The sequence below is a fragment of the Mauremys reevesii genome, linkage group 8 (genome assembly GCF_016161935.1).
Source record: "Mauremys reevesii isolate NIE-2019 linkage group 8, ASM1616193v1, whole genome shotgun sequence".
Classification (NCBI taxonomy): Eukaryota; Metazoa; Chordata; order Testudines; family Geoemydidae; genus Mauremys; species Mauremys reevesii.
The window spans coordinates 32,851,930-32,864,543 of record NC_052630.1 but is presented as its reverse complement, the minus strand read 5'-3'; the positions used below and the strand labels follow the sequence as shown (position 1 = coordinate 32,864,543).

Below are 12,614 nucleotides of genomic sequence, written 5' to 3'. Positions count from 1 at the left end.
TATAGCCAGCATGGATTTGTCAAGAACAAATCCATGCCAAACCAACCCAATTGCCTTCTTTGACAGGGTTACTGACCTAGTGGATGAAAAAACCACCCCCCCGAGCAATGTAAGTTACATCGACTTAAGCGGTAGTATAGACAATCCCTTTGTAAATTAAGAAAAGGTAATTGAGTATTAGTTATCCTACTCCATTCATTTGAATGGCGTTTTTAAATACAAGACAATTATAATGGCTCATGGTTCATTGTCTTGAGCCTGTCATCTTAAAGCAAATATTGAATGATTTACACTAGTAGCAATATTTATAAGAAATCTTTACAGCTAGACCAAACGCAAAAGCCCAGAACTGGGTAACCCTCTTTATCTTGGCTTTATAAAGGCAGCGTAATATTGCAATTTAAATACCTCTAACTACACAGAGAGAACCGATACTATTCCAGCATCATCTCTTCAGAGATAGTTCAGTAAGTTTGCACCAGTGCTCCAGATGGCAAAAATGGTACTCCATTAGTAAGGTTATGATTTTGTCAGTTATTTTTAGTAAGTCACAGACAGGTTACAGGCAGTAAGTAAAAGTTCATGGAAGCCGACAACCTGCCTGTTACTTTTACTAAAAATAACCGTCGGGGGGCCCTGACTGAGAGCCCAAGTGCGGGGGGTATTGGGGGTTGTGATGGAGGGAGAATGACACACGACTGACCGTTCCTACTGCTGCTGGGGTGGGGGAGGACAGCTCCAACTCCAGCCATGGCTGCTGTGGGGGACAGCTCTGGCCATTGGGGAAGTAGGGAAGAACAGCTCCGGGTCCAGGCCCCAGCCAGAGAGGGAGGGGGAGTACACACAACACAGCTCTGGCACCAGCCCACAGCTGTGAGCAGCGGGGGAGAGGGGAGCTCCAGCCTCAGCCACTCCAGCAGGGGATGAAGCCAAAGAGGTTACTGGGCCCATTAAAGTCTCAGAATCTGTGATTAAATCGTATCCTTTACCATCAGATTCTGACAAACCTAAACTTCTGGGCCCAAAGAGAGACTTTAGCAATGTCATTTTTATGACAATGGAGTCAAGAGACTCACAAGTAAAGCAAAGTTATACCAAATGAGAGCCCATTGGCAGAGCTCCCTTCTTTGGCTGCAAGAGATGCCAGAAGCCATATCAAGAAAATGTTTCTCTGTATTTCTCAGTTTGTTCCCTAGAGTTACAAGTTTCCAGATCAGTTACTCAAATATTGGCTTGACCAGGGAAGTTAATGCATTTATTCAGCAATTGAGAGAAGACGTTCTTCCAGGTGGTCGTTGTTTTCTAATTACACTTGCTGCTGTCATGCACTCTGCAGCAGATGTAATTATATTCTGAGAACATTAATTTCTAGCTTGAAACTCTGATTACTCGAAGAGGCATATTGAAATGGCTGCATTTTTAGACCACTGCTTGGATACAAATTGTAGATCAACTACTTTCTCTAGCCCAAGTCCAAACACACAAATATCCACAATCTAGCCCACCTGCTCAGGCAGATGCAGGTCATTGTTCTGTACCATGTTCCCTCATAACAGAACCCATCAGATAAGGTAATCTTTATTCTATAGCTGGACTAGAATGTTAAACTTCTAGATGTTTTGGGTAATGTCAGTGATACATACAACTCCACTGAAGTCAGTGGAGATGCACCCAATGGTTTTCCAATAGATCAGTGTATTTGATTATTTATATGGGGTGCTGCATGCATTCCCTTATGCACCTTATCTTTAGTCTAAATATTAATTTATATCAAGAGTACTAGCTAGTAAGCAGATTGAGCTCATTTAAAGTTGAACAGAGGTAGAAACAATGTAGACAGCAGGTCAGGGATATATATTCAGATTAACCTTTAAAAGAATTAGGATCCAACTTTCAGAAGAATATGCACACTTAAGCTTCATTGGTGGGTTGGTGAAAAGGCCTACTGAGCGAGGTCCATCACTCGTACACTGGGAAATCACTGTTAGGTCCATTACTCAATTCAAAGAGCCTGGATTTTTGCCACCTTAAAAATAGCACTAGTCAGAGAATTCAAGTATAGATACCTTAGTTTTAGCAGATAGTATATGTCAAGGATTTCTTTGCCAAGTGTAAAAGCTTCTGGGTGACAACTTTTTTCACTTGCTACTGTACCTCTTGATGGCCTAGTTTAAACCTAGCAATGAAAACAGTATTAATTTAAGAAGAGATCTATTTAAGAATGTTTCTATAGAGTCCTTCACTGAACTGCATATTAGTTAGACAAGCCCTGTGGAAATTAATGAATGGTGAAGGGAAGAGAGGAAATTGCAGAAGAAATGGCTATTGAGCAGTTTTAAATGATATCCATGCAATCAAGAATCAATAACAAAGCACTTTCTAAAGATGATGATACAGATTTTGCAGCTACCAAGTCAAATTAGGTTTATCCAAATTCTTCTGTATAAATTATAGAATCATAGAAATGTACGGCTGGAAGGGACAGACAGGTCAAGTCCAGCCTCCTGAGTTGAGGCAAGATTAGTAGCCCTGGACCATCCTTGGCATGTGTTTGTCCAACCTGCTCTTAAAAACTTCCAGTGAGGGGATTCTACAGCCTCCCTTGGAAGCCTAATAAGGAAGTTTAACTATCCTTAACCTTAAAGTTTTTCCTAATACACTGGTCTACAGTTTTTGAGAAGTCGTCTGCTTCCGAGATAAAATGTGCTATTTATTATGTATTTTGATGTGCTGAATTCAAATATGACAATTAAAACAACTGATTGGCTACTGTTTCTATGTTATTTAAGTTTTTACATTTTATGTCTATGTATATTGTGTAGATAGTAAAGTTTTAATCATAAATTGTAAACCTAGGTATTTTTATGTGTTTATGGTTGCTTTACATGATAATATTTCACCTGTCCTGTTTATGTAACACTTTAAAAATCAGCAAAAAAGGGTTATATAAATAAAATTTATTATGAAACAAAAGGCAAAAAACTATTATGTACATAGTTTAGTCCTATTCAGTGTCTACTCGGCGCCTCTTGGCTTGTCTCTTGTATTCATTAAATGGAGCATCTCTTGTCACTGTCCAGCAATAGTCTGCAAGCATTGATGGGCTCCATTTGCCCTGATAGCATTTCTCCATTGTTGCAATGTCCTGGTGAAATCGCTCGCCGTGCTTGTCGCTCACTGCTCGGCAGTTCGGTGGAAAAAAATCTAGATGAGAGTGCAAAAAAATGTATCTTTAGTGACATGTTGCAACCAAGGCATTTGTATGCCTTGAGGAGGTTTTCCACCAACAACCTGTAGTTGTCTGCCTTGTTGTTTCCGAGAAAATTTATTGCCACTAACTGGAAGGCTTTCCATGCCGTCTTTTCCTTGCCACACAGTGCATGGTCAAATGCATCATCTCGAAGAAGTTCACGAATCTGAGGATCAACAAAGACACCTTCCTTCATCTTAGCTTCACTTAACCTTGGAAATTTTCCACGGAGGTACTTGAAAGCTGCTTATGTTTTGTCAATGGCCTTGACAAAGTTCTTCATCAGACCCAGCTTGATGTGTAAAGGTGGTAACAAAATCTTCCTTGATTCAACAAGTGGTGGATGCTGAACACTTTTCCTCCCAGGCTCCAATGACTGTCGGAGTGGCCAATCTTTCTTGATGTAGTGGGAATCTCTTGCACGACTATCCCATTCGCAGAGGAAACAGCAGTACTTTGTGTATCCAGTCTGCAGACCAAGCAAGAGAGCAACAACCTTCAAATTGCCACAAAGCTGCCACTGATGTTGGTCATAGTTTATGCACCTCAAAAGTTGTTTCATGTTGTCATAGGTTTCCTTCATATGGACTGCATGACCAACTGGAATTGATGGCAAAACATTGCCCTTATGCAGTAAAACAGCTTTAAGACTCGTCTTCGATGAATCAATGAACAGTCTCCACTCATCTGGATCGTGAACGTTGTTGAGGGCTGCCATCACACCATCGATGTTGTTGCAGGCTACAAGATCACCTTCCATGAAGAAGAATGGGACAAGATCCTTTTGACGGTCACGGAACATGGAAACCCTAACATCACCTGCCAGGAGATTCCACTGCTGTAGTCTGGAGCCCAACAGCTCTGCCTTACTCTTGGGTAGTTCCAAATCCCTGACAAGGTCATTCAGTTCACCTTGTGTTATGAGGTGTGGTTCAGAGGAGGAGGATGGGAGAAAATGTGGGTCCTGTGACACTGATGGTTCAGGACCAGAAGTTTCATCCTCTTCCTCGTCTGACTCAAGTGAGAATGATTCTGGTGCATCAGGAACCAGCAGTCCTTTTCTGTGGGGTACTGGGTGTATAGCTGATGGAATGTTTGGATAATGCACAGTCCACTTTTTCTTCTTTGACACACCTTTCCCAACTGGAGGCACCATGCAGAAGTAACAATTGCTGGTATGATCTGTTGGCTCTCTCCAAATCATTGGCACTGCAAAAGCATAATTTCCTTTTCCTGTTCAACCACTGGCGAAGATTTGTTGCACAAGTGTTGCAGCATGTGTGTGGGGCCCACCTCTTGTCCTGATCTCCAATTTTGCAGCCAAAATAAAGGTGATAGGCTTTCTTAACCATAGTGCTTATACTGCGCTTTTGTGATGCAAAAGTCACTTCACCACAAACATAGCAGAAGTTATCTGCACTGTTCACACAAGTACGAGGCATCTCTGCTCACTTTGGCTAAACAGAAATGTGTCCCTTTGCAAAATCAAACACTGACAAATAAGAGAGCACGACACTGTGTGATTTCTAGAGCTGATATAGGGCAATTTGTTCAGCAGAGTGATGTAAGCTTCGTTATGATTGCATCATCCATGACTTCTAGGAATAACTTGATGCAATTCATATCATGTATGACGCAATACCAGCTTCAGATTGCATTATTCATTGTTTTGCCTAAAAAAGCAAGTACCGTCCAAACCCAGTCATAGATTTATTCATAGATCCAGTCAAAGATGTATTTTAGTCATTTCTGGTTTAAATTGAGATCCCTTCCCTTTATAACTCACTTATCCTCCGCTATTCCCAAGTCAAGGGTCGTATATACTGACCCAATAGCATAACTTGAAAACTAGAGCCAATCAACAATTTTAAGCATCATTTTCGTTCTCAGTGACCCAGAATTAGTAACGTTTAACTACATTTATTTCAGAAGCATTTTGCCTGTAGAGCAGTGATATCTAAAATGTATTACTTCTTGTCCTACCTTCAGTGGACATGCAGAACAATTTATCACCATCCCCTTTAGAACAGACCTTAACAAATCTGAAGACTTATAAGTCCCCCTCAATACTGCCTTTCCTCAAGATTAAACACACCCAGTTTTTTTTTTTTGTAACTTTTCCTCATAGGTCAGGTTTTCCAAACCTTCTACCATTTTTGTTACTCCTCTTATGGACTCTCTCCAATTTATCCACATCTTTCCTAAAGTGTCATGCCCAGAACTGGACACAGTACATCAGCGCCACTGCAGCGCAGTAGTGAAGACAAGGCTAAAGTGTGTGCTCTCTTTAGTATATGGTTAAGAACCCATAGCTTCTGAAGTAAGTTCAGGAGTGGTCATGCAGCATGTTCTCAGGTTGTGGTAACAGCTTAATGGAAGAGGCGTTTAACCTTGACATTAGAAAGTGGAGAACTCTTGTGAGAACTCCTGTTCTCACAGGGGTTTGAACAAGAAATTTTTTGGTGACCTTAGAGTGCGGCCACCAACTCTTACTGGTGGCTGCGCTGACAATTTTTCCTAAAATACTTAATTTACTTTAGGAAAAACAAATAAGCACACGTACAAATAATTGTAATTTGTGTAGGGTTTTTTCCAGACTCAGTAATAAAAATAATGTACAGTTTTCTCTATTCTTTACTGGACCTAAACAGAATAGAAACAAAATAAGATGCTTTGCACGTTCTTCTCTTTTTTTTGTTTATTTTGGGTTGCTGTTTTCTTTTTTTTGACTTGCTAGCTAGTAAGTCTGCTCCTGTGAAAACTGATATTTGTAGATTTTTTTTTAATATTGTTTTTTACAGCAGACTTACTCAGGCCTGGCAAGCCGGATGATAAATTAAGCTCTGAATAGAGAGGTGTGGGTAGTGAGGCAGCAGGGGCCAGGGGCAATGGATGGCTGGGGAAGGGGGTCGAGGGGGGGGAAGAGTTGAGCCTGGGGCCGGAGCCCAAAGCCCCGTGACTGGTGGATGGAGCCTGAAGCTCTGTGGCTGGAACCCAAAGCCCCATGGCCAGAGCCTGCTGCCCAACGCCCCAGGGATGAAGCCGGAAGCCTGAGCCCCACTGCCTCCGGGAAAGGGGAGAACTTATGCTGGCTGTCTGCTCCTCTTGTGTTTGTGGCTCCAGAGTGGGACAGGGCCCAACCCCTACTGGTGGCCCCCAGGAAGGGTTTAATGCTTTGCTGCTCCCCCCTCCTCCCCAATCACTGCCCAAGAGGCTGTAGCCACAAGAAGAAAACCCTGATGGCCACAGTGGCCACATTTGAGAAACACTGTTCTATAGCATCCTTTCCAGTATCTCTCCTGACCATCTCACAAGGATATGTCTGCATTTGCTCAAGAGGAATCTGATCATATACTGTGTTCATTTACTCTACATTGTCAGGGTAGGAGTTAATCATAAAAAGGAAGAATGGTAAGAGAAGTGAAATATGAAATGTTTCATTTGTGTTGTCATTTAGCAAACTCTAATATTCTGAAAGAGTTCAGCATTCCTGCCCCGCATCTGTGGTGGAATTAATATGAAGCAGAAAAAGAGCTGCAGAATAATTGTTGTGCTATTAATGCATGGTGGTGAATTCTGCTTTACTTTCATAGCCCAGCTTTCTTAGAGTGCAATTTTGGTGTGCAAAAGATGTTGGAAATAGAGAATAAAGAATTATTAACTTGTTCAAAATGTTGCTTCTTGTGTCAGTTTGAATTCAGTGCTTCCTTACTGGTAGTTGTATTTTCTTATCTAACTTCTAAGCTTAATTTTCAGTGCAGTTGATGTGTTTTTCTCAGGTTATTAATACTTTATTTTCAAGTTTGATTTGTTAGATCATAATGCCACTTTATTTTCTTGTGTAGTGTTAGGTAATTTATCCATAATGATACAGCATTAAGCCCTTCTATAAAACAAATATTTGTGTTAGTACTGCTCTAGTGCCTTAAGTAGAACCACGTTATCTTTTTCCTGAGTGTACCACACAAGCTGAGATCATTTAGTGGTTTACTGTCAAGACTGACATTTTGATTGTCCTTATTTTTTGTAGAGCAAGGCTTAGATCACATAGCAGAAAATATCCTTTCCTATCTTGATGCCAGATCGCTCTGTGCAGCAGAGCTGGTGTGTAAGGAATGGCAGAGAGTCATCTCTGAGGGAATGCTATGGAAGAAATTGATTGAGAGAATGGTGCGCACTGATCCATTGTGGAAAGGGCTCTCTGAAAGAAGAGGTTGGTAAGTACCACTGCAGAATGTAAACTAATTCACCCAGCTTTGTAGGCTATTCGTAACAAGTGACCCTAATCCAGTGTTCTGCCAAAAGGTAAATTTATGGTATTGTTAGTCCTCGTAAATCTTCTGTGGAGAAGTGTGGGGGTGGTTAGGATAGATGGGAGGGGGGCATAAGTTGTATTCAAAATCTGTCCTTGTTTAACCTGCTCCCTTTTTCTTCAGATATCTTGCTCAATTTCCTACCCACCCCATTGCTTTTCACTTTTTGAGTTCTTATGGTAAATTTTACTCTGCAAAGTCTCAATGTAGCAGTTTTTGCATATTTATCCATATTACCTCTGAACTGTAATGTGCAACACTAAATACAGAAAGCTACTCAATATGCTTGTTAGGTACTTTGTCAAGTGAAATATTACCACTTAAAATTTTGCGAAATGGCTAATTAGAATTCAGAAAGAATTCAAAGAATTCATTTCTTTCCTGGTAATATGTTGTTCCAGATTTGGGAAAACTGGGGTTTTCCATCTTTTGCAAATCGAGAGGGAGGTTCCTCAGTGTGTTTTTCCTCTCTACTGTGCTCTGTAATAGCATGCCCATGAAATTGCAAACTCTGCCTCAAGACCTGTCAAAGGTGGGAAACCCAGCAATCTAAAAAAGCCTGTCAAAATAGCATATCCCTATTTACCGAACACAATGAAAGAAAAAGATTTCCTTTTCTGAACCTCAAACACTTTTAAATACAGCCGTTATTGATTTGTATAGTCCTTTAGATATTCTTTTGCATGAGTTAACTGACTTTAAGGTATCAAAAGTATTGTTTGAGAATGTATATGCTAAGTTTTAGCTTGGTGCAGAGTTATCCATCGTGCAGGGATCTTTGGTTTAGCATGTCGTACTGGAAAATATAACTTTTTTTTTGTTTGTTCTTTGTTAGGGATCAGTACCTGTTTAAAAACAGACCCACAGATGGCCCCCCAAATTCATTTTACAGGTCATTATACCCAAAGATAATACAGGATATAGAGGTAAGTTTTCCAACACAACTTTTTCAATGCAAATAACTTTTTGAAGCTAGTACATTTTCCTGATAGTGTTACTCTGATATGTATTCCTGAACAGTATGTTTTAAAATAATATGTATTATGTAATTGATTACACTATTTCTAGTACTAATTCTAATTTGCCAGGACAATGCAGTAAATATGTGCAGTAATTTATTGGATAGAGTAAATACAATATGAAGGTAACTTGTTAATGTCAACGTTAAAAGCATGTTTCTTTTTCTGAAAGTCTTTGGGACTTTTCAGAAATGAATTGTGAAGTCTGACTTAACAGAATTATAATATTTAATAGTCTCGTTCACCCCAAGACAATCAATGCCTACTGTATAACCAGATTTTCTATGTAATTTAATTATCCTAACTTTTAAAAAAAATTCAGATTTAAACATCTAATATTAAACATTAAAATATCAAGATCTATTTAATATTTTCATTTCCCCCCCTTAATTTTAAGAGAATCAAGATAACAAATATAGCTGTCCTTAAAAGGAGTGCAGAATTTTGTTGTCTTTCTTGAGTGACTGTAGTAAGAGTCTACAATATGGTTATAACATAAAGTGCGTTTTAGGGATAAAGATGAGGCAGAAATGGCTTTGTTTGGCAATGTGATATTTTGCTTACCTTGCAAAAGAGCTACAAAGTTATGGCTTATTTACTTTTCAACATATGTTTTTGACAGATTAAGGTCATCTTGGTGTTCACATATTAGAAGAAAAGCTTAGTCTTGTCCAGTTAGCTATGTATCTGCCATAAAAATGTGTTCCTTAGACCAAAAACTGTAATGCATTTATTTCAGCCAGGTGATGGACATAGAAGTTATTGGTCCAAAATTCATTAGTGGAGAAACGTGTTTGTTGGTTAAGGCAGATGTGAACAAATGGAATCATTCTGTTATGGCAAATGTGAGCTTGTATGGCTGGCACTTCATGAACAAAATTACTCAAAACTCCAACCTGTCTGTAAAATTTAGCTGCCTCACAAATCAACTCTAACCCTCATTTTCAAATATATATTTTAATAAGCTACTGATAACAATTCAAATGATTTTTTCAAGTATAAATCTGAACATAAAATAATGCCTAAGCAAAATAAAATCAGCTATGATATTAGTACTTGTTGGTTGTGCACCATACACTTTTACATACTTGTGTGGTGAGATAGCTTGTTTTATCCTTTTCTCTTCTGCATACAAATTCTGTTAGCATGATTGAAGTTGGTTTCCTGAAATAAAATCCTTCTGGTATTGGTTAACCCTTGCTTTGCTGTGATTGGCACCTGGCTTAGGCAGCAGGCTTCCCTTCATTGCTTCAGTTTTATTTCTTGCTGGAGACCCCTTCTCCAGTAGTAAGGGCCAGATCTTGTTCCCATTTAAGTAAGTAGCAAAAATAGCAGTATTTGGGCCTAAAAATTCTTTTACTACTTGCATCCTTTGTGCATCTTTGTTATTGGCCAGAGTTAGAGATATGAAGGTTTTGAAACTGATTATCTTAACTGACAGGGAATGAACAGCCATAAAAGCCGAAAAAAAGCGAAACCCCCAAAACCTACCCTGACATCTGATTGAATATAAAAAATAATAATAATAATAAAAAAATCCAGCCTTGTGTGTGTTAAGTGATCTTGCAAAGTGAGGGGGCGATATCAGTTAAATCTGTAAGTCTGATGGAAACATTTTCTTGTAACTGTACAAGTTTCCGAGAAAATTAAACTTAAGATTGTAAATTCAAAACAGTATCTTAAAAACCCACCTTAATAGACCCCCTGTACTAAAAAAAAATTATTATTTTTTTAAATTGATGCCATGGAAATTTTTGAGTTCACATCTTCAAAACAAAACAAAGCCAAAAAGATCCCCAACACAACAAGCAAAAATACCAGGTGTTTCAAAATCTGGAAACGTAGACTCAAAGTATTTTATTGAACTGTAACTCTCCTCCCATTACTGCCATTCAAAATACATTTGGCCCTGTCCTGTCACATCTTTCATTAAATGAGGTTCCTCTGGAATCTGTATAGTACTTGTAAAATGTAAAGGGATAAGGTGGCTGTCTGTGACTGAGGCTTCTGTTGGAACAAGGAAATGTGAAAGTGATATGCGGTAGGTATCTGTTTCTCCTGTAGTTTCTTAACTATACTGAGTAGTTGGTTGGGTGTGGCACATTGTGTTGGGGGGCATGTGTGTATAGTAAGTGGGAAGCTGTTGGTGTTGCTGGTATGTCAATGGGCAGAGAAATGGAGGAGAATCTGGCTTTGAAGGTGGGATTTCTGTAGTTGGCAACTGGTACTTGCATTCATACGCTGAATATGGAATATAACCTTGCCCTGTAGAAGGTATGGATTGTCTCATTAACTCACGTGAAGGGAGGTGAGCATACAGGATCAGAGTTAAGGTGCTTTAGAGAACCTTAACTCTTGCATTTCTATACTTTCATAACGTTTTGGTGTTTTGCAGGTATCCTTAACTTAAAATGTCCTGGCCTTCTAATGCTTGGTGTCTGTAAAATAAAATATTCTATCAAGTCTTTCCCCAAAGTTACTGATATAAACTTACAACCATAATTCCATTTTAACATTGACTTTTCTCTGGGACTCCTTAGGGCTTTGAAAGAGGTAGCTTGATCAGTCAAGGGCTTTTTAAGTTAGGAGACAAAGATATGACAAGATCCAGTGTCTGAATACTGATGCTGGACAGAGTCAGACTTAGAAATAAGGCATAAATTTTTTAACAGTCAAGGCAATTAACCATTGAAACAGCTTTCTTAAGGATTTTGTGGCTTCTCCACCTCCTGAAATCTTTAAATCAAGATTAGCGGTCTCTCTAAAAGAGATGCTTTGTCTCAATCACAAGTTACGGGCTTGATGTAGGAATCACTGGGTGGAATACTAAGTCATAATGTTTATTCAGGATGTCAGACTAGATGATCATAACTGTCCTTTCTGGCCTTAAGATCTGTAAATTTATAAAACACTAGTCTGTACTCTTTACTGGCTGTCAGCAACATCAGGTGAATTCAAGGGGTTGGCTGCCACCCACCAAGCCCCACATGGGTGTTGGCCGCACCAGACACTCATTCCTACTTAACATTCCATCTTTATTTGTCCAGGACACTTAAGCTAACTACTCAAAGGGAGCCAGGTCTTTCAGTTACAGGCTCTCACTCTGGAATTCTCTCTACCCAAAATCAGTGTAAGCCTTAGCTTGTCCATATTCAGGAAACAGACATGTCTTTGTCCAGACTTCTAAGGATATGAAGTCTCTCTTGTTAAGCCAACTCTCACTTCCAGAATCCCAATCATTCATCTTATACCAGCAACATTTTCCTAGTCTTGGTCTTATGAAGTTGCTAATTTGGAGGGGAGACTGTAGATGGGTTGAGAAGTTGTGCAACTTGGGATTTGTTCTCTATGCTCAAATGTTTCTTTTCAATTTAAGCCCTGGGAAATGTTCCCATGTTTCAGATGTTTCCATCCTGGATTAGGATTGATGCTTTTAGTACCCTGAATTTCTTGAGCTAGTAGTCAAGGATCGGATAATTTTTTCTCTTCTAAGGTCCCATCATTTCCAATTCTTCCAATAAATGTCTCTATAAGGTATGATTCATAAGGTCTCTCTCCCTGTGGACTCTCAGATCAAGTTGTTGACACAGTCCTTCAGTCAGAAAGTCTGCAACACAAAGCCAGCTACAGCACTTGGGCCCCTTTTCTCTAGGGATTGCTAACAAAAGGGTGGAGGTAGAGGGGAACAGCCTGATTAAATTTCATCCCCTCCATTCTTGAGTTCTTCAAAAGGTCATGCAGAAAACTGCTGTAAAAATACCAGACTTCATCTTAGGGGCAATTCAGGGTCTGAAGGATTTTCTATCCTTGCTGGTTTTTAAAAGCAGTGTTGCTCTCTTACTTTAAACCTTGTTCTATAATATCTACCTGTAATATCATCCTTTGTAAGTTTTGTGATCCCTGCCTTTCCACAGGAACTCTAAATTCAGTATCCATCTTTGGTACACCACTTAAGTTGTTTTCCTGGTGACTATCACATTAGCACTCAGAAGACAAAAACATGTTTTTACAAGACATTTACCTGAAGACCAC

At 39.4% G+C, this 12,614-nt stretch overlaps 1 protein-coding gene across 4 annotated transcripts in view; it reads left to right on the top strand.

Annotated features, from left to right (window-relative positions):
* The window catches only part of FBXW11 (F-box and WD repeat domain containing 11), a 132,083-nt gene that overhangs the window by 88,954 nt on the left and 30,515 nt on the right, over positions 1-12,614 (top strand). For all 4 annotated transcript variants that reach the window (XM_039485210.1, XM_039485212.1, XM_039485211.1 and 1 more), the window contains 2 exons: positions 7,281-7,467; positions 8,399-8,489. In XM_039485210.1, the coding sequence (XP_039341144.1) occupies positions 7,281-7,467; positions 8,399-8,489 (278 nt within the window). The remainder of the gene's footprint in view (positions 1-7,280; positions 7,468-8,398; positions 8,490-12,614) is intronic.